Below are 13,623 nucleotides of genomic sequence, written 5' to 3'. Positions count from 1 at the left end.
TAACTTAGTCACTAAGTCGCATCTGACTCTTGTGATCCCATGGACTATAGTCCACCAGGCTCCTCTGTCCATGGGATTCTCCAGATAAGCAGACTGGAATGGGTTGCCATGCCCTCCTCCAGGGGATCTTCCCAACCCAGGGATTGAACCCAGGTCTCCTGCATTGCAAGTGAATTTTTTACAGTCTGAGCTACCAGGGCTTACTCAGCAAGAATTTGGGCAACCATGTGAGGAAGCATAAAGCCCCCAAAGGTCCAGGACAGACCTCTCATCAGGTAAAATCATCTGCATCCAGCTAGCCCAAGCTTCCAGGTTTCCTCATCTGGATTCTCAATAAACAGCCCCCAGATTTTTCCTTAGAATTTTCCTAATTCTGCTCTGACACTGGATCTCCCCTCACAGGGCAGGGAGGTTTCCAGGGCTCTGGCTTAGCATCTGCGCCTGGGGCATCGCCAGCTCTGCTTCTGTTTATCTATTCAGCTGCCCAGGTCTCTCTACTCTCTTGTTAATGCTGCCTTGCTCTCTGGGTTGGCTATTCTTTGTGTGGTTGCTGTATGGGACTCCACTGGGAAGGAACCCAAGAATTTGTGAACAAAACAACAACACAACATCTTCCAGAAAATACAATATAATTGGGCAATTTTAGGGGACATCCCTGGTGGTCCATGGGTTAAGACTGCCCCGTGCCATACAGGGGACTTGGGTTCGATCTCTGGTTGGGAAACTAAGATCCCACAAGCCGCAGAGCAACTAACCCTACATGCCACAACTACTGAGTCTGTGTGCCACAACTATTGAAGCGCACACGCCACAACTAGAGAGTCCATGTGCACAACATAACAAAGATCCCGCGTGCTGCAGCGAAGACCTGATGTAGCCGAATAAAGGAAGAAATACTTAAAAAACATATTAAAAAATAATCAGTTCATAAGAAACAAGTTTAGCGCCCCTAAAATAAAACAGGTGCTACTTACGCAGGGGGACTGTCGCCACAATACTTTCCAATTCTTTCAGCGTCGTTGATCTCCCCACCATTAAACACAGCCACGTAATCGTACCGGCAGTAGTTATCACGCTCAACATCAAATTTCTCAAACTTTAATTCTATAAGCTTTAGTGAAAGCACAACATTAGAAGGGTCAAAGGAGTAGTGCAGGATAACCTCAAACAGAATTACTCCTCTCCCCAGGTTTGTAAGGGTACTGTGTTTTTCCTTCCTAAAATAAATGTATTCACCTTGTTTAAATTTTTTCTTATCGTTTTCAAACTTCTTTAGTTAACAACATTGTGTTATTCTCTTGCTTTCATTTTTAACTATTTCAAAAGATCACTTAAAGCCCAGATCAACCCGTTAGGATTTTTTAAAATGTTTTTTTAATTGTGTGTAAAAGTCACATAATTTAAAACATACAATTTTAATCAGGCTTCCCTGATAGCTCAGTTGGTAAAGAATCCACCTGCAATGCAGGAGACCCTGGTTTGATTCCTAGTTCAGGAAGATCTGCTGGAGAAGGGAAAGGCTACCCACTCCAGTATTCTGGCCTGGAGAATTCCATGGACTGTATAGTCCACGGGGTCACAAAGAGTCGGACGTATGTATCTGTATAGTTGCATGGCACTTACATTCACACTGTTGTGCAACGCTCACTGTCATCCATCTCCTGAATATTTCACCTTCCTAAATTGAAACTCTGTCCCCATTAAACTCCAAGTCCCCATTCTTCCTCCCCCACCGCCAGCCCCTGGCATCTACCAATGTACTTTCTGATTCTATAATTTGATTATTCTAGGTACCTCGTATAAGTGGAGTCAAACAGTATTTGTCTGCACTTACAAAATCCCATGGACAGAGGAGCCTGGTGGGCTAAAGTCCACAGGGTCGCAAAGAGTCAGACACGACTCAGTGATTAAACAACAAGTGTATATTAGAATGCATTGTTAAGGTTACCGATTTAGGATCTTACACATGGGAACTCTGTTTACTTACAGCTAAGAAAGTACAGAAACACTACATAATCCTAGCAAACTATATTAAGACTTAAATTGGGTTTGTATTGGAGTGGAAATTGGGGCTATATACCAACTTCATTCTTCTCTAGAGGAAAACTAATAGAAATAAAAAGTATTACCTACAATGTCCCCTGAAGTAGTGTATGTTGGGATGTGGTGTTTGTGTACGTGTTTGGTTGTCTGAGATGGGTGGACACAGCAGTTCTACCTTCAAGGGAAGGAGACTAATATTTCCATCACATGCAAAGAACTCAAATTCTTCAGGACCAGAGGATCGGGGAAGTGGGAATTGACTCTGATGTCTTCTGAAAGTATGTTTTAAGACTGTGTCTGCCAAGCACAGTGTGCTTGGCAATCTGGTTGACTTTTAAAGAGGTTGCATAGAAGCATGAATGCACAAAGTCAGTGTTAGATTTCTGAAGTTTTTTTTTTTTCTTGGCACTGGTACCAACAATAGTGTCCTAAAATACTCAAGTCAATAGGAAGTTTTGATTTAAAAGCAACCATTCCCCTTATAAAAGCAGATCTTTGAAGAGTACCTCCACCGTATGAATCAAAGGAAGTCTCACTGGGTTCATAGATACCCATAGCACCCAGACACTGGTCCCTATTCTTCCTGCGTGGGCAGGCAACCCTCCCTACTGTTTATGGAAGATAATAGATGTTAACTCATGTTAGGACAGTCACGTTGTTATTAGCTATTGGCTAGCGAAGACTTGGACAGTAATGTGGGTGAAGTTGTAACAGCAGTGACATCACAAAGAGACATAAAAGGAAAGTTTGGCTTTGAATATGATTGCCACATATCCACATATTTATCCACTTTTCAAAAGCACAGTGAAAGGGTGAATAATAGCTTATTCATACTCAACACTGCTTTAAGTTACATTAAAATATTTCCCTTTTGGGTCCTGTAACTTTTCATTGGTCAGAAATAAAATGCATTCCAAGTTACTAAAAAATTGGCTGAACTTTTTCTACTTAGAAATTGGTTACAAATTTTTGCAGAGAAGATAAAAATAAGGAGGGTAAAGTGGAAAGCTATGATTTTTTTTAAAAGATGTCTTTTAATAGAAGAAAATGCCCAAAGATTTACATAGAAATTACTTAAGACTTAATTTTCTCTTATTATTTTTCTCATTTGGACATTTTCCACTGATTTCAGACACTACAACTATGACTAGAGACTCAACTGGCTAAAGCCAAAAATTACATAAACAAAATCCAAATGTAATTTAAATAAAGAGAAAAACTTGGGGAAAAGATGCTAAGTTGTAATCTGCAAGTATAATTAAATGGAAATTACTTAATCTAACATATTTACAAATGACACAAAGAGAAAAATGATCAATACAATCTCAAGAATTACATAATAGCTTAAATGTTGGATAAATTTAATTTTTGAATGTTATCTTAAACTATAAAATGTTCAATAGATTTACAAAATTCTTTATTATCAAATAAATGAGTAAATTTTTCATTTAAACATAAAACTGAGTTTTAGGATTATGATCAAAGTATGTGTGTGTGCACACTCAAATCACTGAGTTGAATGGTATATTTGCCTGAATAATTTTCCACTAAGGAAATGAATATATGGCAAACAGTATTTGTGTAAACAAAAGATCAAGTTAGAAAAAAACTTTTTAACAATATCATAATAGTCACCATACAGTGTCTGGATTAAAGTCTATAATGTTTCCCATAATAATAATTTTTAAAAGTTATTTTCAAAATTCTATAGCAAAGAGTCGGTCTATTCTGATGCTAAGTTCCATCCTGAAATTAACATCTGAAAGTGGTCCCCAGAAAGGGTAAAAATTTATATAACCACAAACTAATAAACACTGGAAAACTAGATCTCTGTTGATTGTTTTAGAGCAATGAATAGTTATTTGTGGGGAACCTGCACAAATTTTAAACAACAACCAAAAAAAGAAAAAGAAAAACCACCACGGAGCACAGCAGTTTTCATGTCAGAGACCTTGTTCTTAGAAAAGATGATGTGATGTGCCTGCACTGGCTTTGTTGAAGGGAAGCATTCTGGCTGATTTGGATTTGGTGATTCGGAGGGGTCTTACCAGCACATGATGCTCTGTGAGCAGATGGTAACCTTAGGTGGACGTAAACTTGGGGATTTGTTGTCCTGCTGCAGTTAGTCACTGCTGCTCATAAACCCGTGCTTATAACACCTTCCACAGTGTTTAAACAACCTCATGTGGGATTTGCAGGCCATTTGTATTTTAAACCTGTTGAAAATTATAATTTTCTAATGGGAAATTAAATCCATGACTTTGCAAGTCAAAGAGCACAAAGGCAACTTTAACCTAGGTCTCTGCATGAAGGAATATTGTGTCCAGCAGGGCCTTCCTTGCCTGTATATCTTTAACCGTTCACACTGTGCAATTCACACATGCATACTTTCTTCATGTTTTCAGGGAACCTCACCTGATTCTTTGGGGCTACGATGTGCCACACACAAGTGACTCCTGCAGGGTAATCACGGTCTGGCCAGTTGGGGGTTTTGAAAGAGCCGGACGGTCTTTCAAGGAGTCCGCCACAATACTGATCACCTGAAGTTATTAAAAATGAAAAAAAAGTCCAAGTTTATGGCAATGCAACCATATGGAAATTAGTAACTTAGAATATTGATAACATAATAAAGGCAATAGCAGACGCTTTTAGTTTTTCCCTTAAAAAATGGTTGCATATTCTTTAAACACACACACAGACACACACATACGCACACACAGAATGATCTCGAGGTTACCTGACAGATCACATCAGCAGAAGAGAGTGAAGGAGTGAAATGAGGGCCATAGACTCTTTTCTTTTCCCCATTTTTTGGATGAGATCAAACATTTGGGTGGGTACTCACTCATTCAAAAACCATGCAGGCTCAACCAATTCTATACATTTAAGAACTCAAGGCAGGGGTATTTATTAATAAGGCTAAAATTCAGGTCCATGGACAAAATTTGAATGAGCTATTATAGGCAACTCTTATTACTAGAAAACTGTTTATAAATCTTTCACAATTTTCAAGAATAATTTTGTCAAAACAATATATGTTTATAAATTGTCAGCAATACAGAAAAGCATTAAAGGTAGGATTGATTTCTAGATTAGGCTGATGTCGGGCAAGCTCTCTCCTGGTCTGAGAAAAGTGACTGCTGCAGAAAAGTCTGCCGGATTAACAGGTACAGGTGTCGCGTGGGGTGGCTCCGCACCTCACAGCTAACCATGCCGCTGGACGTGGTGCCGGGCATGCGCATTTCTGCTCTGAATGACGTCAGAACAGAACCAGAAAAGCTACTGAAAGGTTGTTGTTGAACACGCAAAGACGCTGGGATTCTTGGCCTCCGGAGGAGAAGAATTCAATCCGGGGCCAGACACGAGGCTTGATCGCTGAGCTTTTGTGTAATAAAGTTTTATTAAAGTATAAAGGAGATAGAGAAAGCTTCTGACATAGACATCAGAAGGGGGAAGAAAGAGTAACCCCTTGCTAGTGTTAGCAATGGAGTTATGTACTCTCTAATTAGTTAATACAGTGAATCAAAAGAATGTCTGGAGGTTGTAAAGACCTTGCTAGACCTACTCCCATAATATACACCTTAAGATAACAGGATTAGCCCAAAGGTTTTTTTCCAGAGAATGTCCTCAAGCAGGATACATTATTGCTATATAATCCTAAGGAATGTAGAGGGAAAAAAAGGTTGTCCTTTCTTCCTCCTTGAGAATTCCAGACCCCTCTTCTCCTTGGGGACCCCTAGACTTTTTTTATCAACCTGCCTAGGAAATGACTCTCACTATCCCCCAGGAGCCTCAGGAAGGGGCTGTTGGCGGCGCCCTCACACCACCCAGCACAGGCCTGCACGGTTTGACAGGGACTGTGCTTCCTCAGCCTGCTGCCCTCTGTCCCCAAACACTCGGTTCCTCCTTCACCTGCACACTGAGATGGCCCTGTGTGTGGGGTGAGACCGTCCCCCACCATTCCTCTATTTCTCCCACCCCAGACCCTAACCTAAGACTAAGTCCAGACTCAGTCGTGCTGAAGGTTCTCCCTTTAGGCACAAGTCGCATTATTTCACTAGGGGGTTCCGGAAGTTTCACCAGAGCCAGGCTCAGCAGTAGTTCTGACAGTGAGGCTACTAAGGATGAAGGTTTGGTTTCACACTTGGATTTCAAGCGAATACTCTGCAATGCTAGCTTCTTGGACTGTGCAAATATTAGCCTCACTTCCCTGGGACTAAATTGGGTCTCCTGGACACACCTAGACTCCTAGTAAAGCTGCTTATTCCCCATGGGGGTTGGGGGGGATTAAATTTGAGGTAAGATTCCCTCAAATCCCATCACTTAAAATTAACCACAATAAGAATATGACAAACTCATTTCAGATATCTCTATGCATATGTTGATTGAAATAATTTTAGAAAGATATTTCAATACAAGTTTTAATTTTACTTGGATTTAACCAACAAAGAAAAACTGAAACTCATTCATATACTTTAATAAAATATTTCTTTGACACAGAAGCTAATCATCTTAAAAGGATTCTTTAAATTGAAGACAATGTATTATAAAAATTGAGGTTGGAATAATTTGTACAACTTTTTGTTTATGGAAAACTTCAAGCATATGCAAAGCAAACAGACAATATAATGAATCTCTATGTATTCATCGTTCAGTTTCAACAAGTATCATCAATCTACTATTCTTTTCTTTATGTCTTTTTATTTTTATTTATTTATCCTTTTTGGCCATGCTGTGTGGCATATGGACCGTCAGTGCCCCAACTAGGGATTGAACCCAGGCCCCCTGCATTGGGAGTGTGGAGTCTTAACCACTGGACCACCAGGGAAATCCCATCATTCTACTATTCTATCAATATAGCTAACCAATGCCCACCACTTGCACTATTATTATTATTAGTTTATAGATTTGGGGGAGGTAAATTCGATACTTTGAAATGCACAAATCTTAGCTGTAAAAATTTGAAAAATGGTTACACCTGTGTGAGCCACACGCCTATGATGTATGTATCCAAACTTTCTATATCCCTCACCAGTCAATTTGCTGGATCTCCACATCACTTTCCTGAAAGATTTCATTGTAGATTACTTTTATTCTAGAGCTTCATATAAATGGAATCATATGGTGTTCCTCTTCTGTGTTTGACTTCTCTTGCCTGGCACAATGTCTGAGATACCTTCAAATTGCTGTGTGTGTTGGTAGCTTGTTCCTTGACATTGCTAAGTAGTATTCTGGGGTGTGGAAACAACAATTTGCTCACCCATTCTCCTGTTTATATCCATTTGGGTTGCTTCCAGTCTGGGCTACTGTGAATGAAGCTGTTATGGACATTTTTGTTCAAATCTCTTGGTGGACTTGTATTTTAATATCTCTTATATAAACACCCAGGAATGCAATTGCTGGGCCAAGGGTAGATGTAGATGTTTAACTTGATAAGAAACTACCAAAATATTTCCCCAAGTGGTTGTAGTATTTTATGCCTCTCAAGGGATGAGAACTTTGGTTGCATCACATCTTTGCCACCATTAATTGTCGTCAGTTTTTTTTGTTTTTTTTTTTAACCCAACCTGGTGGGTATGTAATGGTATCTCATTGTGTTTTTAATTTGCATTTCCCTGCTAACTAATGACACTGAACAGTTTTTCATGCACTTATGAATTATTTGTGTATCTTCTTCTGGAAAGTAAATGTTCAAGGGTTTGCCCATTTTTATATTTATTGGGATCTTTTTCTACTGTTGAGTTATATAAGTTCTTTATACATTAGGAATAAAGTCTGTTATGAGGTATTTTTGCAAATGTTTTTCCTATTCTTTAGGCTATCTATGTAAAATTATCTTTTTATAAGCATTAGTTTTCACTTTAATGAAGTTTGCATGACACATATTTTTCCATCCTTTTATGTTTAGCCTGTTTTGTCTTCATATTCCAAGTGCTTTCTTGTAGACAATTATGGTTGGGCTCTGCTTTTTAACCCATTCTAATACTTACTGTCTTCTAATTGGAGTATTTAATCCTCTATATGTAATGTGTTTATTGATAAGCTTGCATTGAGTGTACCAATTACTATTTTGTTCTATTTGTCACACCTTTCTCTTGTTCCATCTCTTCTTCCTTTCCTGCCTTCTTTGCAGTGATTAAATAATTCTGGTATTTATTTTAACCTTTTGGCTTTTAGTTAAAACTAAAAGGGCATTTTTAATGGGTTCTCTAGGGACTGCAATATGCATATCTAACATCACAGCCTTTTAGAGTTAACAGAATATTTCTTCATATATTGTATATTTTCACTTGCTTCTCCATCCTTTGTTCCACTGTTGTCATATATATCATATATTATACTTGCCACAATACACACTTAAGCTTTTTGTTTTGTTTTGAACAGACACATGGTAAAGAAATGAAGAGAAGAAAATAAAATAATACATATTTACCATTTCCAGTGGCCTTCAATCCTTCTATTACCTTCCGGTTACCCTGTGGGGCCACTTCCCTTCAATTTAAGAAACTTCCTTCAATATTTCTTGTGACATGGTTGTTTATCTGAAAATGTCTTTATTTCACTTTCATTTTTGAGGTCTGGTTATAGAATTCTGGGTTGATGCTGTTCCACTGCCTTCTGGCCTCTACTGTTTCTGATTAAAAGAAAGCCATCCTTCATACCATTGTTTTTCTATATGTAATATGTGTTTTATCTGATTGATTTTAATATTTTCTCTTTATCTTTTGATTTCTTTAATTATGATGTGCCCAGGTGTGACTTCATTTTTTTACTTATCTCATTTGGGGTTTGTTGACCTTCCTAGCTCTGTAAATTGATGTTCTTCACCAAATTTGGGTGGCTTCAAGCCATTATTTCTTGAGATACTTTTTTTCTGCACTTTTATCACTCTCTTATTCCTCTGAGGCACAAATTACACATTTGTTAGACCACCTGATATTTTCTCACTAGTGTCTAAGACTGTCTTTTTTTCATCTTTTTCCTACTGGTTCTTCAGATTGAATCAGTTCTAATCAAAACCACTGCATTTTTCTTCTACCATCTCCAATCTACTTGTAAGTCCCTCAGATAAATTTTAAAATTTCAAAATCTCTATCTTTCAGCTCTAGTATTACTATTGTATTCTTTTTTTATAGTTCATTTTGTTTCTGATATTCCCAATCAGTTTATTTTTTTACACATATATTTTCATTTAAATCCTTAAACATATGTATAATAGCTGCCTTAAAATGCTTGTCTGCTAACTGTAACCTCTGGGCTATTTGCAGGTCAGTTTTTTTTTTTTTAATTTACTTATTTAAATTTAAATTTACTTATTTTTGGCTGTGCTGGGTCTTTGTTGCTGCACTGGCTTTTCTCTTGTGGTGAGCGGGAGCTACTCTCTAGGTGCGGTGTGCCGGCTTCTCACCGTGGTAACTTCTCTCATTGCTGAGTACAGGCTGTAGGGTGCATGGGCTTCAGTAGTTACGGCGCGTGGGCTCGGTAGTTATGACTCCTGGGCTCTCGAGCACAGGCTCAACAGTTGTGCACGGGCTTAGCTGCTCTGTGGCACGTGGGATCATCCCAGATCAGGGCTTAAATCTGTATCTCCTGCATTGGCAAGCTGATTCTTTACCACTGAACCACCAGGGAAGCCCTGGGGGTCAGTTTTTATTGACTGCTTTTTTTGTTGTATAAAGACACACTTTACTGGTTTCATCAGATGATTGGATACTGGACATTATGAATGATACACTATAAAGTCTCTAGATTCTACTGTGTTCCAATGAAAAGTGATTTTTGTTCTGGCAGGCATTTAACTTGGCTAGATCCAAGCTCGAAGTCTATCACCCTGCTAATGGGCAGCAGCTGTATCTTGGATTGGTTTCTTCATATTCCAGATGATGCTTTTGTGCCAGGCCACCTGCGCTCTCCCCCATATATGTAGAGTTTAGCTGTTAGCCAAAGATTTGAGTGGATTTTATATGTATATTTTGTGTCTCAATTCTTCAGAAGCTCCCAGCCAGGATTTCTCCCAAGTATTATGGCTGCTCTGTCAGCCCCAGATTCTGTACTCTAATATCTCAAACCAGAGAAGCTGAGCTACAGTCCAAGGCAAGAAAAGATTAGGCAGTGCCCTTGGGCAGAAGGCTGCAGATCTTGGCCATTGCAGCTGTCTTCCAAGGACGGAGGTTTCTACCCTTGGGAGATCACATGTACTGATGTGAAACTACTCAAACTTGTAGGTCGATGCAAAAAGAAAAGGCTGTGAAACAATATGAAAGCATGATCCCACTTACACATGTTAAAAGTTATTGCAAAAGTACAAACTTATAAGTAAGTGCACAAAGCATGTATGTGACCCCCCAACTATGCATGGCTATTTCTAAGAGAGGACTACAATGGGGCAAAAAGTCTCTATATCTGTATGCAAGGTTTCACATATTTTACTCCATGAATTTCTACATTTGAATTTTATAAGAATATATATGGGCTTTAAAAAAAATACTGATTTTTGTCTATGGTTTATCTCAGAATACATGAATATAATTCCCTGTGCCATACAGTAGGACTTGTTGTTTATCCATTCTATATGTAACAGTCTGCATCTGCTAACCCCAAACTCCCAGTCCATCCATTCTCCAACCCCTGCCCATTGGCAAGACTGATTTTTTTAATGGTCTCTTGATGGTTTGGTGGGCTCAGCAGTAAAGAATCTGCAGCAATGCCAGATACCAGGTTCAATCCCTGGGTTGGGAAGATCCATTGGAGAAAGGAATGGCAATCCACTCCAGTATTCTTGCCTGGAGAATTCCATGGACAGAGGAGCATGGTGGGCTATGGCCCACCATGCTCCTCTGTCCATGGAATTGCAAAGAGTTGAATATAACTGAGTAACTAACATTTTGATGATTTGGTGGTATTTATTAACTCTCTGTTTGAGAAGAACTGCTCTTAAACTTTGGATTAAGTGCCTAGAACAGTGCCTGACATACAGGAGGCATTCAGTAACTACGGGCCCTTATAATTGCCGTAATGTGGGAACAATACCTCTTTCATTTGGTTCCGCGGCAGAGAACATGGCCATGAAGCCATTCCCAGCTGTGTTGGCGTCGGAAATCATCTGCACCATCATCTTGTTGCCGCTGGACACAAGGGCTCCAGGCCGGAACGTGCCACAGAAGCGCCCGATGCGCTGGCCGTTGGCGTGGCCATTGTACACATCCACAAAGTCATAACGACACAGGTTGTCACTCTCCAGGTCTATGAATCGGAAATTAAGAACTACTACTTTTCCCTCTGGAACCTGCCAAGAAAACGGCCAAGGGGAAAACTGTGTCATGGAAACAGCGTCTAAGGCAATTACTGAAATGAGCAGAGAAAAGTTTAACACCCCAAATCATGCTTTTTTCCTTCAACTCTGAATGAGGCCAGAAAAGGCATTCTACCATAATGCATTCCCAGTAAAAGATGAGCATTTATTATCTTTTCAAAAATTCCACAATTCTCTAGGGTACATGAGCTTATTCTTAAGGAGTCTGTCTCAAATTTGCAAACTATTGGATCAGTCTTATTTTTGAAAATTAATTATTAATTTGTTTGGCTGTGCTAGGTCTTAGTAGCAGCATGCATTTTTGCTTTTGTTTTGTTTTAATTGCAGCATGTGAACTCTTAGTTGAGGCATGTGCGATCTAATTCCCTAACCAGGGATCAAACCTAGGCCCCCTGCATTGGTAGCACTGGTCTTAGCCCTAGACCACGAGGGAAGTTCCTGGATCAGTCTTATTAATTACTAAATCATAGCTTACAATGTTCTTTGTAGGCCCAACTGGATCTCAGCACACATCTGCACATTCTAAAGCACCATGGCACTCAGACATAGTGCTTGGCAAAGATACATCTGAAAGGCCAATTCTTACAAATAACACAATAGGACAATCTCAAGATATAGAACGTTTCTATGAAGTTCAAACTCAGAGGGTGATTTGGCAACTGTGCAGGTAATTTATAGATAATTCACTTTGGGTCCTCAAGAGGCCAGATTAATTATCTACACTGATTATATTGATTAATTGTTGAATCAGCTCTTCTCAAAGTCACTGAGTTTTTGTTTTCCAGGTGAAAACTATATACTAGGCAGCCTTGAAACATAATACACTGATGAAAAAGATGCATTTTCACTTTCTCCACTTTCTCATAAGACTTTCTTCACCATAATTTCCTCCTCCCTCCTTGTTCCCTGACTAGGCAGAGAAAAATGGTTACAAAAACATTTGGCAAGATTCTTACAAAAGCCCCATTTATTTCACACTATCTTTTAATTTCTTCATATAAGCTGTTTAGTCATAAAGTCTTGATCAGATTTGTTTAACACTCAATAGCATAAGAATTTCATTCTGTAAAAACCTACAGATAACAAAGGTCAGTGATTAAAAAACAACAAAGATCCACAAGCAACACTGTTTGCTTCATCTTAATTAACCATCTCAGACTTAAGGCTTAACAGATGCCATCACATAAATGTGGCTTCCCCATGTTGGTAAGCTCCCCATATTGGTAAGTGACATGAAATTTTTTTTCCTATAAGAAGTGTGTCAGTGCTATTTGCCTTTTTAATCAAATACATAAACACCCAATGAAGAAACTATAACCAAGTAATCACAAGAAGGGGGATATTTTAGCTTTACCATTGTTGCATTCTAATTGCTAGAGGCTTATCTTAAGTATGAACATCAGAAGCTCTAAAGTCACAGTCTAAGAAGTTGACAACAGAAAACACAATTTAATTTTTAAACATTCTCACTGAGATATCTGTTACAGAGTATCCTTGGGGTTTTTGTTTGTTTGTTTGTTTTATTTTGTTGCATACAATCTCTCTTTATCCCATGATCAGAAAATTATCACAATGTGATGCTATATCGGCTACCCTGACTATAGGCAAGCTCTCCATGAATCACTGAAAAATTCCCAGTTAAGAAAAACATTTGGAACTAAATTAATTTGGATTGTCCTTGAGTGAATAATGACTATTTGCATAAATGTATAAACTCTATGGAGGGCAATTCAAAGTTATGATACTCATCCACCCACAGCGTGAGCATAGATGAAAAAGGAAAGAGGTCTACGGGTGGAGTCCTAGGGCATTCCAGTGTCCCTGTGTCTCCAAGATGAAGCCAAACCACCAAGGGGACTGAGTCAATAAGTAGAAGGCAACCAGAAGGATGTGGTGCCCAGAAGCCAGACGAAGAGAGCGTTTCAAGCAGGAAAGACTGATTAGCTGAATCAGGCGCTGCTGTTTAGTCAGTGAGATGACGGCTGAGAAATGACCACTGGGGTTAGCAACCAGAGGTCACTGGTGACTCTGACATGGCTGTTTTGCTGGAGCAGTAGGGATGAAGCCTGAGAAGAGAAGGATCAAGAGAAAATGGAGTGAGAGGAACTGGTGAAAATGAATACAGACAAGTCTTTCAAGGAGTTCAGCTGGAAAGATGAACAGAGTAAAAAGGCTGTAACTAGAAGGGGATGTGCGGTCAAGACAGGATGTTTAAATGGGCTGAATTAAGGCATGCTTGCTTGCCAGTGGGAATAATCCTGTAGAGA

At 39.1% G+C, this 13,623-nt stretch overlaps 1 protein-coding gene across 1 annotated transcript in view; it reads right to left on the bottom strand.

The window, feature by feature from the left end:
* Window positions 1–13,623, bottom strand: part of PCOLCE2 (procollagen C-endopeptidase enhancer 2) — an 87,338-nt gene that overhangs the window by 17,454 nt on the left and 56,261 nt on the right. Inside the window, exons 3-5 of the mRNA XM_020887590.2 lie at window positions 11,074–11,329; window positions 4,459–4,583; window positions 975–1,111 (exon numbers count right to left, since the gene is read on the bottom strand). Coding sequence (XP_020743249.1) covers window positions 975–1,111; window positions 4,459–4,583; window positions 11,074–11,329 — 518 coding nt within the window. The remainder of the gene's footprint in view (window positions 1–974; window positions 1,112–4,458; window positions 4,584–11,073; window positions 11,330–13,623) is intronic.

The sequence above is a fragment of the Odocoileus virginianus genome, chromosome 4, assembly GCF_023699985.2.
Source record: "Odocoileus virginianus isolate 20LAN1187 ecotype Illinois chromosome 4, Ovbor_1.2, whole genome shotgun sequence".
In the NCBI taxonomy this organism is placed as follows: Eukaryota; Metazoa; Chordata; class Mammalia; order Artiodactyla; family Cervidae; genus Odocoileus; species Odocoileus virginianus.
This window is presented reverse-complemented; position numbering and strand designations above follow the sequence as displayed.